Consider the following 21,630-nt stretch of genomic DNA (forward strand, 5'->3'; position numbering starts at 1 on the left):
CAAGCCTGGGGAAAGAGGGATAGGGAAAGACTTGAGTCTCCGTAAAGATCACAGAGCTGATACCGTATAAAGTATTAAGTTTGGTCTTTCTGCCAGATTATAATCTCTGGGACATTTTCCAGTTAATGTCAAGCGGCCCTTATAAGGCTCAAGGATCACGCATTCGTATAGGAGTAAAACGGCCGCGAGCATAATTCTTTCTCCTGGTGCTGGTAAGTGTGTTGGTACTGGTAAGACTTGATCCCGGCGTACAGCTTCAGGTCTATATCAGCTTCGTGTCCATCTCCATGTAGATTATTGGGGGATGTGATGAACAACACGCATCAAATGATACGTATAATAGCGATCACTTTGGCTTCAATCAAGTTTATTCTACGACACGGTCCACTAATTGAATTCTAGAGATACATCACTTCCAGTGTAGTAACCTATATATGATCCTCAGCAACATGGCAAGACCTAGAAAAAACCTACACGGCCACATGGATACGTCTGAATGCATCATTAACACCAAGACAAGTCCATCAGTCGTACTAAAATACTTATATAATCCTTAAGGAGTCTGGCTTCACAATAACAAAATTATCTATTGCTTACTATTGAATTCCATATTATTTGCATATGTTCATGATCAGTTTGATTTTAAATATGTATAATAGACTATGTCTATGTATCTAATGCACAACATCACTGACAAACTATACCGAGCAAAAAGCTTTTTTTTTATCATTTCCGCTTACGCTTATCAATTGAACTCTCATTTCCCATACTGGTTATGCTATGTATAGCTTGCCAGATATGTTGTATAACACATTCAGATAGGTTAGTACACACATTCCAAATCAAACTGAGCATGGTCAAATGCAAAACAGATGGAATTTGATAGCAATCAAATGTTGGTTCATTTGAAATCGAAATCGTTTATTCAAGAATTTTAGCAGTAAAGGTGACTTTAGTTGTTTTTAAAAATATGTAGTCCTCGTTAGTCTCTACATACTGACAGCATGCCATATCATAATGCAATGGGACATTGCTGTAAAATATGTTACGATGGGTCATTAAACATCCTATATTTTCAGAAATTATCTTAAATTGACATAAATAATTTTGCTAACTAAATATAACTACTAGAGTATCTTTATTTCATAAATATTTTAGTGCTTGTGATCTAACGGTGGAAATAAGCTGCACCATCTGACACATTCCTATTATCTGTCCCGGTGTTTTTAATGATACGAAACCATTTCTATGGCTCAGTGTCGTTAGGGTGTTGAGGTGATATATCATTGAAACAAACTCTTTTCAGAGAACAGACGTATACCCTGAGGAATGTCTATAAAGCTAAGGTACGTTAATGTTTGATGGTTCTACTATTGATTTCTGGTACAGTTAGAGACACCTATGTTTTGTACTTCACCATATACTGTCACATAACATGCATAATACATGTGTAAGGTCACTCGGGTCAACAGATAAAGACATGTTCAATTCTTCCACGCTTGACAGGGTTATTCCGTCATTGCTAGGGAAAGGTATATCTGTCTGTTATAGGGGTAGAGGCAATACAAACGCTCAAATGATGGGAAATGTCGTCACGTCATCAATACATACACTTCACGACTGTGCAATGTTGCAATACATGCTTTTAAACGACTAGAATTGCATGATTATTGATTACATACAGGAGAAAGTGATCACACTTGTGCCTTTTATTTATACAGTCATGGATATCGCAACTCTCGTGAAAGATTTTGGGTGATGATACTCGTCAAGCCTCGTGATGACCAACACAAATACTTCACTCGAGTTTAGATGTTTTGACAACCCCATTCTATAAATCTCATCATATGGAGATCATAACAGATCAGGACAGAAATTTATCAAAATGTCAGGGTCATTGTAGGGATATCAGAGGTTCAGTGAATATAACAGAAATATTTATAATACACGTCTTTGTCAGTATATTGTGATCATAAGTTCAAAACATCGCTTACAAACACTGAGGATAAAACCCACTTCTTTCATTTCAAGTGTTCGTTATCTCTACTTGAGAATAAATTTCTTTAATAGACATAAAGATGTAATCAACCATCATCTAACAGATTTTGAAAATTTAATACGACTCTTTTCTTCTAATGATCTAAAACTTCTGCAGGATTTAGGCCTCTTTGTTAAAAAGTCATTTGAACTGAGGAAAGCGGGCTTGATCAATGTTTAAGTTGTTGTTTTAATCTACTGTGTGTTATGTATGTTTTGCTATCGATCTTTTTTGTATGGATGCAATTAAGCAATAAAGTTGAGTTTTAAAGCAAGCAAACGTATTGTAATATTCAGTGATTCTGAATTACTTTGGATTTTACGTTAAGCTTTTGATCGCATTATGTTGTCATTCTTTCTGAAATCATGAATAACCCGTGTAAAATACCAAACTTTTTTCAATGGATTTTGTAAAGGATTAGGTGAATTGTCTTGCCTAAAAAAATCATTTTATCACCTCCTCAGTGGTTATGTAGTTTATTTGTTTAACATGTGTGACTTTGACTCCGGTATGGGTACAGCGTCCATAGTGTACCTACTTAATCGTATTGATCAACGATTTGATATTTCAACGATATTAATTAAAATACTAAACAATGACTTGGAATTTGTCCATATTTTATGTTATATGTTTCATAAGAAATGTAGAACAATACATTTATGCCATATTTTGCTTCTTGCTTATGTAAAAGAATTAGCCTGAGTGAATTGTCCTTTTAAGTATCTAACAATACAAGTTTTATTTTGGTGCAAGACTTTCCGTGTCGAGGACCAAAATAAACTTTATGTTGTAAGATACTAATTATAGTATTCTGTTTATCTTGCAGCCATTTCCTTATAGACGACATTCAAAACGAAACCAAATTGCCGGTTTTATATACAGTACTTGGTTTCGCTCGAAGCCAGACACTTCTTTGATGCACAGGAAAAGATTCATTCATTAAACCGAAAGAGAGAATACTCCTATATAATGTCATGGGAAATATATTTTTGCCCTCCCGCAAAATTATAGAAATTGATTTTCCAATCATCATGTGCCATCACTCTTTCAAAATATATATGTATAATGTGACAAATATTTACTACTTATATATAGAAATGTTCCTCATAAGTAGACTTAAATATGATGTCAGTATTTTTATACTTCCGTTATGTTATGCGTGACGTGTTCCTTGTACCTTGTAAATAAATAAACGTGGGACTTTGTTCTATAATTTTCTTGATGTCTAGATATATTTAAGGATTCAATTGCTTTCAAGTGACAATGATGGGAAGCTGAATGTCAAGTGGACAAATAAATATACCGTGGAAATATCCATCGACCCGTGCCGATAACAACAGTCTATTGATAGCATATATTTTTCCATTATTAGCGTTATGACTAGTAAGAGATGTTCTTCACATCACATAGATATGCACATGACGCATATATTCTATTATTCTCTTTATGTCTAGTTAGATGTGGAGATGATTGTTATAATTTCTAATTTAACATACGGGAAGTTTCGTTCGTTTTACTCCTTTGTGAGTGATGAGACAGTGTTTTCCGTTACAATCAATCCTGTTTTACCCTGGGTACAATACACCTTTGTACCGACCGTCCAAACTATGGATTGGAGACACTGGGAACCGAGAACTACTCAACGCTGAGCATCATAGCACACCTGTTAAATATTTATCCTCATGACTTCGATGTACACGTTAGAGACTCCTCTATGTGTTCAATAGAGCGTGAAGATTCATCAACCGGAACTACATACTCGGTATTCAAGTCTTGTCATCTTAGCCTGTCTATATCGTATCTATGTATATCTTTAATTTGTTTACATTTCATCACTAAGCAACATAGAAATAATTTGAGTTTCCTTACATAATAATCAAATGTTTTGTCATATACAAATTTTAAATCGTTGTTATTAGAGAATGGAACGGATGGGAGTATTTTACACGAATCTATAGGATTGGAATAGTTGTGCCGCATTAGTAATCGTAAGGGCTAATATATAGTCATCATCACGCTATTTAGCGATAATACATTTTGCTTTAAAATAAGATGTTTGGGCATTGTTGTTTACACAATGACGAAAGACATCACATTCATTTAACTTTATTAATGCTATTTTTAAATCAACTTAGCGCTTTTATTATAACATACTATTTTGTTTGTATTTGTTATTTTTAACCACATGAATGTCACACGTGACAACGAGGTTAAAACTTACACTTTTTCCTCTCCCCAAACATATAAACATGACTTGATTGTGTGTATTGTTTTAGAGAGATTGGACACTTGTTTACTCTGTTCCATGAATACCCAATGATCCGTGTGAGGGTGGTGTTTGTGTACAGCCCACAGGTACAGCTGACAGAGACCATAGTGCCTCTGGAAATACAGGTATTGGTAAATATTTTAATATTAATTTGACACACGTAGATGACTCTTCAAGGTTTAATGCATTTTTATGTTTTAACAGTTAATATGGGAGACGGCAAATCTCAAAATGAAATAGCTAATTACAACCCTCTGGCACCTAGGGACCTGTGTGTGAATATATTATAATGTTCCTGCTTTCTACTGCTTCTGAAGACATCAAATTCTATCCACACACTTTTTTACCCGAGATCCCTGGCGTTGGTGATATTCTTTCTAAAGTGCCGACTTTATCATTTCATAATGAAGAAATCAATACTATGATTCAAACATATAGGTGTGATGATGTACAAAGGCGATGTCAGGTATCTACCAAATGTATATCATAGAAGCTAACAATACTAATATTAATTGAAGGATGTTTAGAATAGGAAATTATCATTTCATTGAAGTATCATTAAGTGTTTGCCATGTACTTTTAGAACATATGATATAAATAAATATATCATGAACTAACTTTAGGGGACAGACATTCAGACAACGATATTAGAGGCACACACACACACACATTTTTTTAAAGAAAATTCTTAAAATATTGTAATGAGGTTTGTTTGATTTATTGATTAATTAACGTTTTATTAGCAGCCAGTCATGTCAGAACGCCCCCCTCCCCATGTATGCAGTGTGTAGCGTGTATGTAGTGCGAGCTACGTGTTTTGGGAGACTGTGATGTGTATTGTTGTATAGTGGAACTCTTGTCCTTTTATAGTGCTATATCACTGAAGCAGTTTTAGATCAGAGCTTAATCTTGTCGGGGGTACGACCCAGACAAATAGCTCACATAGATAGCTAGTCCTACTGGTACTGATGAGGTCTTCGGTCGTTATGTTTTCATGTGTAACTACGTTTTCGCGGCGATCAAATTTCACAAGAGTGAGCAATTTAGCGTTATTTGATGTTTCAGTTTGGTAACATATTCACGGACGTACTGGGCGTTGTTGTAATTGTTTCCCCATCTTTTGGTGTTGTTATCAAACTTTAGCAATACACTAAATGGTATATGTAATACTGTGAAATAAAATTCTTTTTTTTTAAGTATTGGCATTTAGTGAATAAATGATCGACAAACAAATTTAACATTGTTGAGTTATATATAAGGTATGCCGACCACATCAGAGCAGAGAGAACCTGTGTATGTAGTGCTTTTTTAACCACCTAATTATGAAGCTATAATTTATTTATCTAAAATGTTGCATCATATAACTCTTGCCAGATTCTTGTTGACGAAACTTCATACTCTCTGAATATTGAACGATGTCTGGTCAATCGTCGTAATGCAGTAGTAGTTTCATCGCACGCAACGGCCGACTACCTCATCAGTACCAAAGGGGCTAGCTATCTGTGTCAGCTAATTGAAGTTCCTATCTAAAAGAAACGCATTTATCATTTTGTCCAGTATTTGTTTATACAATAATTATTTATGGATCACATAGCGTAAAGTATGGTTTAATACACTGCAAGGAAACCAAAATTATTCATATCTATCGTGTGAGTAAATATTTTGTTTTACTGTAAACCAACTTATCTTCACATGCGATTCACCTATTCCCCTGACAAACAGAAATGCATTGCCACATAAAAAATTACCAAGAATGTGCAGATACCCATACTTCTTGAGATCGTGAACTAATAGTGTCACCTCGACCATAGCTTGGTTTACATATGATATAATATGCGTTGTCTTTTCAAAACGATAGATAAATCAATTAAAGGTATATGTGCCATAACTGGGCGCAATTTTTTAAATGTTATTTTTTAGCAATCCATTGAAACCCTTATGTTTTGATGAGTTGAGCTGTGAAAATAATTCAAAGCCTAGGACAAACATGTATGATGCTTTACAGACATTAGGTATAACACAGAATTTATGTACCGGATTGGTTCTTCTTGTCACTTTACATTTGGTATTATAATTGTCGAAATGTGAAATGAAATGGTAGACCGTAACTTGGCTTTATTATCAAACTTCTGTACTCCTTCTACTACTACCGGGATTTTGGCAGTACTGAATTATTATCTGACTTTGTAAAATTAAGCCCTATGCATTGTAAGTATTGCAATTCTCACAATTTTGTTAAACTCTTCTTGATTCATGAGTATGAAATTTACGGCACATATAAAGGTATAACTTTAAAATAAATTATAGAATATTGGGTAGTTATAAAGTTATGAAGTACAAATTATCATTCAGAGTTTTCTCTTGGCACTGACCGGGGACATGTCAGCATTATACAAGATATAAAATTACAACCTTTGTACAAATATTTTAGTATATGACTTGATGTTTCAGGTGTTAAAGTTAACAAATCAAGATTTGTTATTTATCAATTTCATGTAGCTATCCATACAATTTTGTACTAAATAAAATAGACATATATAGATGCAATCCCCAGATAAAAAGCATAATGACTAGAACTGTATTCAACTTTTAGCCTAAAAGGAATGGAGAATATTTGGTATTTTGACGACAGTTATACCGACAAAGTAAGGTAAAATATGTTTATTTGCATAACTGGAAAGTGTCCTGATACGTATGAGGTCAATTACAAGGAGACAATTGAATAATATATTCATTATAAATTCATATTGTATTCATGTTGGGTTTCAATTAATATTCTTAATGAACTGGTATTGTTTACGTTTCTACGTTCACATTTACAGTAAACGAGTATCGAGTGTTTAGAACATACATTGATAGTTTTGTATCTTAAAATTTATTTTTTCCTTATTAAACACAAATTATATATGAAAATATTACTTTATTTGTATATAAATCGCCGACGAATGGTAAATAAAAGAGAAGCCGACAAATTAGTATATCTCTTCAGTAAAAAGTACTTACTTTACCATATTACCAGCATTGAAAAGATTGAGGTTTTGATTCCACTTCCAATTGAATGTATTTATAATACTTAATTGCATTCTGAAAAAAAATCTTAAAAAAACAACCCATATTATCTTATATGAAATCTTACATTGTGTATGCATGTGTATGTGTTGATAAAATATAGATATACTCAATCATACACCAATTATTGTCAAAATTATAAATAGTGGCAATGCTCTGGTGGCGATGGAACATCGTTAACAACTAGTCTGCATTTACATTTTACAGATACACAACGTTTACATTTATTATCATAACATACAATTATGATTCACAATGCACCCCTAATGTACTGACACCTACAATTACAATCATATGTATAAAATAATATCTAAAAAAAATACTACGGTAGCCTAACGGGGGATATCCCAATAAAACGCCATAAAGACCTTCATGGTGTACAATATTATAAAAGTCTTCATCACGCTACATTTATAATATTCATGAGTTATCTTGATAGATAGGGAAGTAAAGTAGGTGTATATATATTGATCAGTGATATATACAGAGATATATGTTCAAGGTAAAACACCAATGTACTCTCTGACCGAACCTCATTTTGGATTAATGAGAGTAACCTATGCATAGCCTTGGTATTGTATCCTCGTTAAATGACTCTGATTCCCCATGCATGCGGGCACGGTTGGTGTCTTTTGGGTCTACATAGAATCTATAAAGGTAGCGACGGTATACAATTTCACGTTGTTGATACTGGACAAAATGGCGTCCTAACTTGTAATATATGCAAGAGAATGAAAATTTATGGTTGAAAAAGCAAGTTTCAAAATTATTCATGAATTTATCATCCCCATGGGAATATTCTTTAACTTGTTCAAAAATAATTGTTTTCAAATGGAAAGCTCCTACAAGAGAAAACCCATCGTAAACAAGTTGGCGGGAACGGCCAAACGGTTGGTACAATTTCGATATCCTATTTGGATGCTATGTAATCAAGAAAAAATCCATACTAAAATGTGTGGCGCATAACATGTAAAAAAAATGGATGAATAAAAACGAAAACCATATATGTGTTCAGGAATCTAGACTAGGATATGCACACTTCAAACACTGATGGATATAACTGTAGACAGCTATGGAGACAGACATATGCATTGTATAAGTGCATTAAGCTGATGCAAAATACATAACTGTATGGTCGTTAAATGCACACATTGTCTATAGTGTTGGCAACTCATAACTCTATAAACTGACATGTGCTTAGATATACAGGTAACAGATAAGGTATCAAGGATATTAAAATGTTACTTATATCTTTTTTATTTGAAATGAATGCAAAGTACAAAGGCACAATACGTTTCCGAAAGAAAGAAAAAAAATGAATAACGCCAGAACATTTATATTGTATGACCTAAGATGAAATTACAACTCTTCTAACTTCCCTGTGTAAATCTTTGGTACGATAAAGATTCATTTCGCTGTTTTGCCGCTTAGCGTAGTGACAGTTAATTACTGCGCTATAATAAGACGTCTTGAAAAATGAGACGACCCGTGTTATGGAAATTAGCGTTTCATTTATCTATTTAAACATTTGTAAGTAAGTGATAAGTGTGCTCTTAATTGGAAGCTATTATTATGTCGCTTTAGCGATATAATAGTTCGATAAAACAAAATAAATGCGAGGGATGGCAGTCAGGGGGCTCCGTAGACATGAACAAAATTGTATTCTCTTTATTTCAGAATATTTTAACATGCATATCATTACAAAGAGAACTGTGCAACAGGCAATGCCTATAGCAGCCATCATTTGGAATAATTTAGGGTATCACTCGTAGATCATTCCAGGCCTATCACGGTTTAATTACCATACAACAGTTTCTAATCCTTTAATTATACGCCTTTTATTGGCAAATTTTATTAATTATCTATATCTAAATTAGATTAGATAGACCTTGCATCTATTTAGATGTGTTAAATGAATGTAACGTAATAAAACATGTAAATTATTGATGATTTTTTTCTTCCAATTAGATAGTCTTGATACATGTTGTATATACCTAAATAGAAATTGAATAAGTATGCTGTTAGTGACCTATCTGATGCTTTGTGTAATAACTTTAAATGTTTTATTTCTCTCATTTCATGATGAAAGAAAGCCACATTGCCACATATGTCATACAATTGACATATTTTATCAGTTGTGCAGAACAAAAGTGCAGATCTCGGAGCCAAATCACAAATAAAGGAGCTGGAACGGAACGCTTTTGTACGTACAAATGTATCCGTAATGAAAACAAGATCAAATGTCATTATACTAGAAAATCTGTATTGTGAACATAGGTTTTACGGCAATCGAAAATACACAAAAAATACGTCTTGATATGCATCTTTCTTTTTCAGCGGCAATTCAAAATCAACCACAGAGCTCCAATGAAAGATTTAAATTGTCTGCTGCAAGTCAATGGACTGACAATTTGGAGGAAGCCCACTAGAAACACTAAAACCTTCGTTAAGAAAAAGTGAAAATCTGCATATTTATTAATCGAAATTTTTTTGAAATTTTTACAATTAAAGATGATGTTATATCTATTATAGAAAAAACGATAATATTTGTATGAAGTAGCAAATTACATCAAAAATTAAAAATGTTTCCAAGGCATTGGAAACACTACAACGTCAGGTCAGTTAATGACAGTGGAAGGTGAATGGACGGTGTCTACAATAACATTGTAGCCAAACCAACAAAGACTGTGTACACATGGTCTCTTCATAGATTAACATTTCAATCGACGCAATCATGTTGGTAAAAGACTCTCCGGTTGTGTGACCCAATCCTGACAAGAGTTGCAGGAAATAATGAACCCTTAAATACTGCCAGTCGATAAATTATTCCATCACATCAAACACGGAAACCCTCATATTTCTAAAACTACGACAATTATTCGTATGGAATGGTGGACATATGTCTTCATAAACGCGTCGTTACAAAGTTATTAAAAAACTTGATGTTTTAAAAGAATGTAATTTTGAGAAATTAGCTTGTGCAAAAAATACATAAACTTGTTATATAAAGCACACGTACCTTAGCCGTTCTTAGATGGACGTAAAGTTTTCGAGAGAAAAAAAAAACCCAATCTTCCTATTCCCATGGTGATGTGACCAGATATATCAGTGCTTAGATAATTTCTCGGGACATAATGATATTTGGAGCAAATTTTAAATGCACGGAATTGATGCCTTAAACAAGTTTAACATATCGATTTGTGTTTGTACCCAGGCTTCAAAACTAAACAGATGGGGAATAATGTTTTCTTTTTGCGTGACAAAAGATTTTTCTCGCATGTCACTTAAACGTAAAATAGCGTTATAGGAATTATCAGTTTTATCAATAAAACTCTCTTCCCAACAAATCATATTATTTGTTTTGTTTCCACGATAATTACATTAACCATCATGAGTTTCCCTCACTAAAATATCTCCACCGCGGTATGCACAGCTTAACATTCAGCTGTCAGCTGTCGAAAGACGATAGTTTATTATAAATTCTGAATTTTCGTTTTGACAATTTTGGCATCTTGAAGTAAACTTTAAAATATATCAAATATATTGTGACGATATTAGCCGGTGTGGTTACGTGCTATGTTTATAATGTCTGATATATCTGGCTAGTTAATGACGAACACCATTGCAATTCTCCTTAACAGAACAGTAAGGCCTTTCCGTTATATGAGAGCCAAGACTTACTGTCGTCCTTCCGAGACCGATAGGAAATGTCTATTAAACTGCAAAACAATGGGAATCATTATGGGAAATATATTGTCTGAGATTCCTGAGATATGTCTCGCGTGCAATAGGGTAATAAACTATATTGTTTGAAGGAGGTTATCCAGATATCGGGGTTAATACGGGACATCAATAGGTAAAATTGTTTTGATGTATTGTAGATAATATCGTGAGAAAGTCCACTGTAGCATCAATAAGACTTTGTATGATGAATTGTTACATTAAACTATTTGTATAGTCAATTGTTCACCAGAAATGCAGCGTCGAGCAAACGAAAAAAAAAATGTTGATATTCTTAATTGATCCAAAAGAAAATACATATATTATAATTGAAACATTTGTAAATTCGTTACCAGTTTTGTCTCAATTCATAATTTTTCACATTATCAAATGAACATTGGATACTGAATTAAGCCTTAACCTTGCTGATAATTCTTTCAGTTCATTAAAGCGGCCTCATTAGCCCCTGCTATATGTGGTCTAATCCATTTTCATTTATGACGGGAAAAGGGTAAGATTCTGTCAAGTTTTATTGTGTATAAAAATAAATCCCATCAAATTTAACTCCTAAAATGGTTTTATAGTATAAGAAGGACCCCTACATGTAAACTGTTTTAGAGTTAGGCTTAGAGCGGTTGTCTCCCTTTAAATGTTTTAATGCAGGTATATATACGACATTTTTGTTCCATTGGTTAAAAAATCTTTTAAAAATCAATAAGCTAATACGTATTATGAATTTGTAGAGAGCGGATAAATTAAAGGAACAGTTTACAATATAATGATAATAAAGAGATTAGTTAATATTTTTTTTAGAAATTTTGTTAATTTTTATGCTATCTTGGTCGGAAGCATTATTATCAACGACTACCATTGTTTTAAATATAGATTTCATTGTGATACCCACAATGCGTTTGGGATATCATTTTGCACACGAGCCTTACTGTCTAATTACCATTTAAATTTACTGTAAACAAACTTTTTTTTTTTTTGCGTGTGATTTACTCTCGCGAAATTCGCGATCCAAATAATTTCGCAAAAGATTATATCCGCGAAGTGTTATCTACAAGTATATATATTGATAGGAATTTCCATTCAATTTTTCATTTAGCGATTTTTTAATCTTCGTGAACTTGTTTTAAAATGCAAATCTCGAAAGTTAATAGCCGCGAAAGAAAGATGGTTTACAGTTTATAATATTTTATAATTGCTATATATATATAGGCTCTCGTGTGAAACAACACATCACTGAAGTCAGTAAAATACTGACAGAATTACTTACTCTTCAAAATGATATCCTTGGTATGTTAAACATATATGATTTGTTATATCAGTGACATCAAAACCACATATCCTTATATCACCGAATTCCAATATCACCTGTGTCTCCTTTTACTCTTTACTTTAGTCTAATTCTGAGCTAGTCCTTTCAAACATCCTCCCGATTATTAATGCTTTAAAATCATATTCCCAAAAATAAATGAGCCATGTGTGATATAATAACATGTAATCACAATTGAGTCGATGGACTCCAGACTTACTAAGATATCTATATATATAAGTAGTATGGTACGTAAAACACTGTTTCGCGATACATTTTTCGCCTCATTACGAGAGAGAATTCGAACGCGACTAACTATATATATACGTTTATCTGCATAAACATTTGTAAGTAAGAACCCTTTAAATGCTAATTTATGTATTTACGGTCGAATAAGTTGAAAATAATATTATATTTGCGAAACTTAATGGTTTACGGTTGTATTGCCATACGGATTGAATTTAAATATGGTGCGAGAGATATTGTCTTTAGTTAGATAATGTATACATTGTATGCCGTTCTTATTGATCTTAACATATTAGTTTACTTCCTGTTTGACCAAACAAAGCAATTATTGTTTTGTTTTCTAACGAAGTGACACGACTCCATGTTTCTAGGGTATAGTTAGTTAATCAATTTTGAAATTTGAACTCCAACACTTGTTACACAACAAACTTGACACGTCCTGTAGAGGCTATTAATAGGACGTTAGACTAATCATACACAATCAAAGCACTTCCAATACACTATAGTCATATACACGTAGTACGGTGGCTGGGAATGGACATGAAAAATAATTTTTTTTAAAATATTGCGTTCTCACGCAATAATTTTATTAATTTCATATCAGCTCCCAGCCACCGTAACAGAGTTCTGTCGTGCAGAGTATACATCATGTTAATCAGGAAGTCGAACCTATTACTATTATAAATATGACTCAGAGTATTCTGGGTATTCATTTAATGAGAACGAGGAAAAGTAGCCCCATGTACTACGAGCTTTACAAAACAGAACCAGGAAGACCCAATACAGGTGAATAACCTCTGTAGATTTTGTAAATGCTTTTTAATCGAGACAATTCGATCTTTTTAGTTTTTTTTATTCATTCTAAATATAAACCCGGAACACTAACACACACACACATATAAAAAAGACATTGTCCTTATTATGAATGAAAAAAACAATATTTGATTGTATGTACAAGACCAGGAAGATTTCTGTGTAAAAATATCTTAATTATCCTAAATTAGACTAGGTTTTCGTGTTGATATGTTAGTATAAGTCCTACCTGTTATAAAGAGTTCCCAAGGCTGTTGGACTATGCTAGAATAGAATGAGAAGACAATTAAAGAGGTTCATAACTACAAATGTACAATTAAACTATCTATTTTTATTTAAAGAAGCACATATATACCATACCGATTATACATTCAAATTTGTTATAAATGATACCTGTCTATAAAGACACACATCCAACATAAAAATGTGTTGTAACAAGGGACACGAATGTATGTAAAAGCGACATTGTGGTTATACACACGTTCTGATAAGAAATGTATAGTGTGTATTATTTCTCTGAACAAAATTCATAAGGCAAAGGAGGGGTATCACTTTGGGTAGTTTTACAGCAACTCAATGATAAGCAAAATAGTTTGCACGAAGATACTTTAAGGCCAGCTGCATATTGTATGCTAATCAGAATATTCTATTTTTCTGACCTCATAGTAATTTAATTTCAGAGATCAGATGTCAAAGGTCAAAGGATGAAGTCCTAATTAACAAATTAGAATAGAGATTATATTCTTTGCAGTTTTTACCTGCAAGACTTGGGATTTTTGAAGTTCAGTTCTGAACACTAATGAAAAATTCCAAAAGTAGGCCACAAAATATGTACGGTTAGGTCTTTATCATCGTCGGAGACCCACAGGTGATCGCAGTGTAGTGTGTATTTGGGATTCTAAAACAAAAATCATTTTCTTGAAATATAACGCATATTGCATAGTGTGCGCAAATAAATGAACACATACACCACAAATATGCAATTAAATCACCGTAAAAGAATGTTAGCTATTTGTGTCGATGTCGTTATTGACGTGATGACAAATTAGCAACATCACAGCTAGAGGATAATCCAATTACCTCTTTACGTCCCAGATACGAATATCAAGAAGCTAGTTTAAGTATTACGCAGCGACCAGCAAAATAAATCATTTTCCGCAGACTACAACGTTTAAAATTTTTTATTCCGTGCTCTATATCTTGGTTTTTATATAACACTAGATAGAAAAACCAGTGACCCGGACAAAAAATCTATCCTGTGCTTCTATATACAAGGTCCATTTCGAAAGACTTTTTTTTTCATTTAGTTGGTTATTCCCTAAATTAGTAATACAATTTCTTTAATTCTTATATTTTTGTATAATTGTACTATATATATTGTTGCTCTTATCACATTCATTGAATAGGTCAGACCATAGTCCAATTTCAATAGGATTTGAATTCATAAAATAAAAAAAGAGAAAAGGAACATGGAAATTAAATAATAGTTTGCTGATAGATCAGGAATATGTAAGATTAGTTAAACAAGGTATAAATGAGGTAATAAATCAATTTGCAGAAACTCCTGAAGCAAAAGACCGTTTACAACTAAATTTTAGAATAAGTGACTCTTTATTTTGGGAAACTGTAAGATTTAGTGTAAGAGGTATAACTATTGCTTATTTAGCACAGAAAAAGAGGGATATGGAGAAAGAAGAAAAACAGTTAGAAACAAATTTAGATAAACTACAGAAAGCAGAACATAGGCAAAGAGAAGAAATAGAAGAGCTCGAAAATGAACTAAAACTAACAACATTAAGAGAAAATACAGTAAAACCCCTCTAACTCGAACCCGGATTCCTCGAATACCCCTATTCGTCGAACTGGTCGTATAATTAATGGCATTATTTTAAGAGCAAAAGCAAGATGGAAAGTAGAAGGTGAGAAAAGTACCAAATATTTTTGTAATTTAGAGAAGAGACACTTTCAGGAGAAACTTATTCCTAAACTTATTAAAGAAAATGACGAAGAGGTTACCGATTTGGCAGATATATTACACGAACAAAAAATTTATTACGAAAACCTTTACACACAAAAAATAAGATAATAATCCACATACTTTCTTTGATGAAACAAATCCATTTACAAACAAATTATCAGCTGCACAAAGTCAACAATTAGAAGGCCAACTGGGATACTGTGAGTGTCTTTTCTCAATAAAGAATATGAAAAATAATAAGTCACCTGATATAGACGGATATACTGTAGAATTTCACAAATGTTTTTGGTTAGATATTCATATTTTTTTATACGTTCATATTATACATTTATGTAAACTGTAAGCAGATGTATGCGATTTTAAAAACTTGAATAAAAAAGTAACACCATTCATGGAGTAATTTTCTGAAATATGTTGAATAATTATAGAAACATAAGCCTACATAAATTATCCGGCAATTCCACGTTGAATATTGGTTAATGCTTCTTTGTTCAGGAATTACACGAAACATTCCAGGTATTTTACAAAGTACATGCAGGAACAATTATGTCATATAACTCTCTATCGCTATATATATATAGCTAGTCTATACGGATTTTCCATAAATAAGTACACGCAGTGGAGAAAGATATTTAAGCATTTTAGAAATTATAAAACGTTACCAAATATAACTCTTTTATGTGTAAATCTAACAATATATAAACGTCTACAGCTCATGAGTCATACCAATTTCCAATACTATATGATAATGTTGGCAGGCATTAGACATTTCCGTAACAATCTATTGACTACTTTGTGCATTTATGCGGACCGCGTAACTCTGAGATTATATATAATCCTGACATCATGTCACAGGGTTAGCTTATGTCGCCAAGTCATGACGTCACAGCGATATTCCAAGCTGTTGTCTGAGGTCGGAGGTTGAAGGATTAAGATGATCCATAGGTCAATAGTGATCATCCTCGATACTCCAGCGGTTCCGATCACTTGCGATCTCTACACCCCTGGACTATATAAAAAAAACTCATAGTAAAACTGAAGGGAACAGAACAGGTAATATAGTCATTTGATGCATAACAAAACATAAAACAGTACAATGTGTTTGACTGTGGCTTTGAAGTTGGACGTCGCCCTCTGTAGTCTTTAAAGCATTTTTTTATTGGCCTGTGATTGATTCAGTTTTTTTTCCCTCTGGGCTACCTTCAGTTTTACTATGAGATAGTTCAGAGGTGTAGAGATCGTAAGTGATCGGAACCCCTGGAGTATCGAGGATGATAGCGATGGGTTTATACGTACTCTTGCTTCCACTCCTCTTTCAAACCCATTTTACCACAACTTCCCGTAGACAGGGAGGAAATAAAATAAAATTGGTGTTTTGTGTATTCCATCACATTAAAAGTGAGATTGATGAAAGCTGGAGATCTCGGAGAAAACCCACCGACTTATGAACAGTACCCGGCACCTATACTGTAAAAATCGAACTTGAAACCCAGCGGTGAAAGGCTGGTGGTAGTGTTTCGGTATATCTTAACCAGACTGCCACATGGACCCCTCTGAAATAGTTTGGAAAATCTAGAAATAATGTCCAAAAATGAGGCGGTGTCAAAGGAGACATTATGAAGAGGAAAGTCAGTTAAGAACATTTCGTGAGCGATGTGGTCCGTAGTTCATTGTACATATTTGCATGGATCATATGTGTCATTGATGAACAAAGACCAAGGCCACAGTATACCATAAATTTTCAATATATATTCATAATCTCTAATCTCTAAAATACAAACAATGGACGCGTACCGAGATATTTGTGATACGAGCATGCATGTTTATAAGGCTTCTAAACTAGTAGTTAAGAACAATGTTTTTAGGTCGATATAGATATTGCGTTTGTTATAGGTTAAGTATAATATTAACTCTATATTTAGAACGCATTGAGGAATTTACTAAGCTTACAGAAAACAGTACATAATTCGAGGAAAACAGTGAAACTGAAAGTAGATATTTCACAAGCTATAACATGTAAATTTCAAAACAAATGCTCTATTAGCCTAGTGGTATATGCTGTATAACGAATCGATGGCGATTTAGAGAATCCAACTTAATTTTAACCTTCTGTATTGTTCCTATCCATGCTAATAATAGATTGAAACATGTATAATTAACATAATGGTTTGGGCGTTATATATTTACAGAAAGCAGCGAGCGAGAGATTCGATGAAAAATTGCGAAAGCGAAACTAGGGCAATGTATATAGCCAGCATTCAAGTTACCTTTCCGCATGTCCACGTAGGTCCTTCCAGGTATGTGTTCTCTTATTATTGATGATATCTATATACCGCAAATTTAAATTTTGAAATTTAATTAGAATGTTCTTCTGATGTGATTCTTTGTTTCTATACTCTTGTTTTAAAATGAATGTAGATATAAATACTAAATATATTTTATTGTGTTTATTGGTAACAGGTAATATTAATACGTGTGTTAAGCTACATGTATGTAGTTTTCTGCTTTACTATCTGTTCATCTTAGAAAATTACCTTATGTTATCATACAGATTGCATAGTAACATTATGTGATATTTCATCTTTTCAACTGCATGCTAATAGATCATTCTGATGGCCTGTTTTTAATGTCGCTTTTACTGCTAACAACATGGCATTGCTTTAATTGTCTTCTCATTCTAGCATAGTCCAACAGCCTTGGGAACTCTTCCTAACAGGTAGGACTCATACTTACATATCAACATGAAAACCTAGTCTAATTTAGAATATTTTTGTTATTTAATTATTTTGTCGAATTTGCATTCATCAGTCTATAATTGCAAGTTAAATGTGTTTATTACTTAGATATTAGCACTTACTTGTAACACTATACCCATATTCACTTGTCAGTGGCGTATCATGACATCATATTTTACTCATAATGCTATGTTGTAGCAAATGATGGGATTGCTATTGAATGAGCTGCTTTATCTTCATTAAATATTGTTTACAAATCATCAGAGAATTCTTTGATCCATTGTAATGTGGTTTGGTTTGTTAAGTTTTACGTCCTACAGGGCCATGTAAGGTCGTACCAGGTTTGATCTCGGAGAAAACTCGGAGTACTCGGAAAAAACCACCGACCAGCTGTCAAGACCTGGCAACAGCCCCTCATGTGATTAAAACTCACGACCCAGAGGTGGAGGGCTTGTGGTGATATATCGAGACATCTTAACTATTCGACCACCGCGGCCTCTACCCATTGTAAATGTATCCCAATACACTATTGCCAATAATTTGACATTGTCTTTTTATCTATTTAAATACACATGAAATGAAACATATTATTCTATTCTAAACATAAACATAAACAGGTGGCCACTACTGCTATCGTACCTACAGTCAGTGGTCATATTAAAGTACGCGGGTGGAAATTTTGCTGTATATTATTAGTAACATTTAATATAATAGAAAGTCATTTTACATCCAATCGTAACAATATTTTATGTTCTGACTAAGAGTAAACCTGTAATTTTCATGACGCCATTTTACTACAGACAAAGAAGGAAATGGTGGCGTCATCAAACGTTGTTTGGATATAAATGTTTACAACTCGCACATATTGCAACGGAAGAACATGTACATTATTTCAAAATCAGCGCAAGATAACTAGCTTTTATATTGTCAACTTTGAAGTTTTTATGCTTGTAATCGATTTCTGTTAGATTTGACCAATGTCAACTGCTGATATAACTGTATTTTGAACACCTTTACCCTCGAATACTTGTACGTGTGACTTGTTACTTTGCTTCTGTTTTAGGAAGGCTCAGTTTTTATTGTAGTTCTGATATTGTATATCGTTTTATTATCTATTGTTGTCATTTAGTTTTTTTTTCTTATTTTAACGACTTTGATAATAGATTTTCTTTTAGCCAAAGTTTTAATCATTAATTGGGGTTTTGTACGAGAACACACTTGATAATATATAAATATGAAAATTAAGTCACGTTCTTTCATAATGAGTTCAGATTTCATATAAAAAACGAACTGCAATCTGATACAGCTATTCACTAACAAAAGTTACAAAACAACGTATATTTTCACTAAAATATCTGATACTTTCCCGTCTTTTTGAGAAAAAAAAAGTATTCTATGATGAAATCCCGTTTAGGCCAAACAAATAGTATGTTTGTTTATGGTTATCCGACCGACCCTAATTTTTTACCCCTGACCCTAATTTGTTTTCCCACTCTTCTACGAAAAAATTAAGAGCTTTTCTACGAAAAAAATACCAGCGGAAGACAATTTTAAAACAAAATCTCCCGACCTACCGGCTCTATTTTTTTGCCAATGCAATACTTAACAGACATATTTTTTACCTTATTTATATAGCTATGTATGATAAAATGGAATTTCCTTTGCATTGTTGGCTTCACATGTAGTCCATATATATATCAGAGAGATAATGAGTGCTTACTTTGTATGTCAAAGGGTTTTCCGTAACCTTATATACATGTAATAAATATCTTACCGGGTGTTACTTCCTTTCATATTACGGAATATCCTTGACCTAAAAATAGAACATCTTTTGTATGAGTCATACAATTCATGGGTATTGTGTGTACATAACATATGCATGTTTTTACCTATGACACTGAGATCAACTTACAAATAACGATACTCCATTAAATAAATAATTCAGTATCGAGTGGTACTGATGCATGTCGTTCATATTTCAATCGTGAAAGTTTTTAAAAATGTGAATTCTCTTTATGATTACTATTAATATCCCAATCTTCATATTAAACAGCCAAACGTGTCTAAAACTGCATTAAACATATATAATCATTCTATTCGGTTTTCTTTTAGGTTAAAAATAAATAATTATACAATAAATGTGATTGATCATCATCATCATCATTTCTTTTATTCCTCAAAACTGAGATACAAAGATTAATTACAAGGTAGATATATGCTTTTGAAGCTGTAGTCATTAATACATGTTCAATTGTATAAATTATAAGGTTTTATCAAGATAATATTATAAATTACTAGTATTATACATATATACGTTCTTGATGTATGGTATCAAGTTGACTACAATAGCATAGAGACTCAATCATGTTGTTAATTCATACCACACGAACAAATTTAAATAATCATCAATAGAACGACAGTATGACTGTGATTGGACGTTAGAGGTAGTTGTTATGTGGGTATTTCCCGTGTACCTGGTTTAAACTTCCGTGTATGTTTACATTATACCCCGGTGTCAGTTCTACTGTATATCGTAATACACATGCACATCGGTACGTCACAGGTATGTCTTAACGAGTAGGATATATATGTAAGTTCTACTACTAGAGATGCCTATTGTATGATGCGTATATTATAAATTGCTGCATCCTCGACAACATCAAATTGATAAATACTTACTTATTATAGATTTAGTACACAATACTATATGTTATCCCATAATTATTAAAAATTACAGCTGTTAAAAATTGTTCCGCTAATGTATAACAATGTCGACTAGCCACTGATACTTTAAGTTTAAGTATATTTGTAAAAATATTATCTTCACGAAAGGGTCGTTATGCATGCTCTGTACCTTGTATTTAAACAAGCGTATCAATATCAGATTGTTTTTATTATATTTACGTTTCAATTGATTAGATAGAGGGTATTACTTGTTTCTTGATGGATAACCGTTATATTTTATCTCGGGATCACAAAATGCTGTAATATCCTTGGCAAGCCTCGGGTTTAACAACATTTTGTGACCCTTGGGTAGAATATCCCTATCCTTCATATCCACATATGATTTGTTTGTTTGATTAATTAACGTCCTATTAACAGTTATAGTCATGTAAGGACGGCCTTCCATGTATGCGATGTGTTGCGTGTATGTTGTGCAAGGTGCGTGTTTTAGGAGACTGCGGTATATTCTTGTCGTGTCTTCTTGTATAGTGGAACTGTTGTCCTTTTTATAGTGCTATATCACTGAAGCAAGAAAGAGTCTTATAATATTTCATTCTGAAAAATGTAATAAATGTATTTAATCTAATAATCAACGTATTTTAATATGATTAAATATGTATTTTTTTAATTTTGTCTCCTTAATCATTGGTTGTTTTAGTAGGACTGCGTACATATATAAATTTTGTAATTATTGATTGGAAGATAAAATTAAATTAATAT

General features: G+C 32.9%; 1 protein-coding gene and 1 long non-coding RNA gene across 8 annotated transcripts in view; both read left to right on the forward strand.

Annotated features, from left to right (window-relative positions):
* The first annotated feature begins 4,279 nt into the window (after positions 1-4,279).
* Positions 4,280-10,794, forward strand: LOC138308349 (uncharacterized). Its single transcript, XR_011206119.1, has 3 exons — positions 4,280-4,432; positions 9,466-9,579; positions 9,714-10,794. It is a non-coding gene; the product is annotated as an uncharacterized lncRNA (long non-coding RNA).
* A 5,576-nt stretch (positions 10,795-16,370) lies between these two features.
* The window catches only part of LOC138308210 (tumor necrosis factor ligand superfamily member 6-like), a 30,677-nt gene continuing 25,417 nt past the window's right edge, over positions 16,371-21,630 (forward strand). For 3 of the 7 annotated variants that reach the window (XM_069249176.1, XM_069249177.1, XM_069249178.1), the window contains exons 1-2: positions 17,631-17,748; positions 18,133-18,167. In XM_069249176.1, the coding sequence (XP_069105277.1) occupies positions 17,663-17,748; positions 18,133-18,167 (121 nt within the window). In that variant the 5' untranslated portion in view covers positions 17,631-17,662. Of the gene's footprint in view, positions 16,397-17,624; positions 17,749-18,132; positions 18,168-20,387; positions 20,777-21,630 lie in introns of those variants that run through there. The other 4 variants (XM_069249179.1, XM_069249181.1, XM_069249180.1 and 1 more) reach the window with 4 other exon arrangements.

The sequence above is a fragment of the Argopecten irradians genome, chromosome 14 (genome assembly GCF_041381155.1).
Source record: "Argopecten irradians isolate NY chromosome 14, Ai_NY, whole genome shotgun sequence".
In the NCBI taxonomy this organism is placed as follows: Eukaryota; Metazoa; Mollusca; class Bivalvia; order Pectinida; family Pectinidae; genus Argopecten; species Argopecten irradians.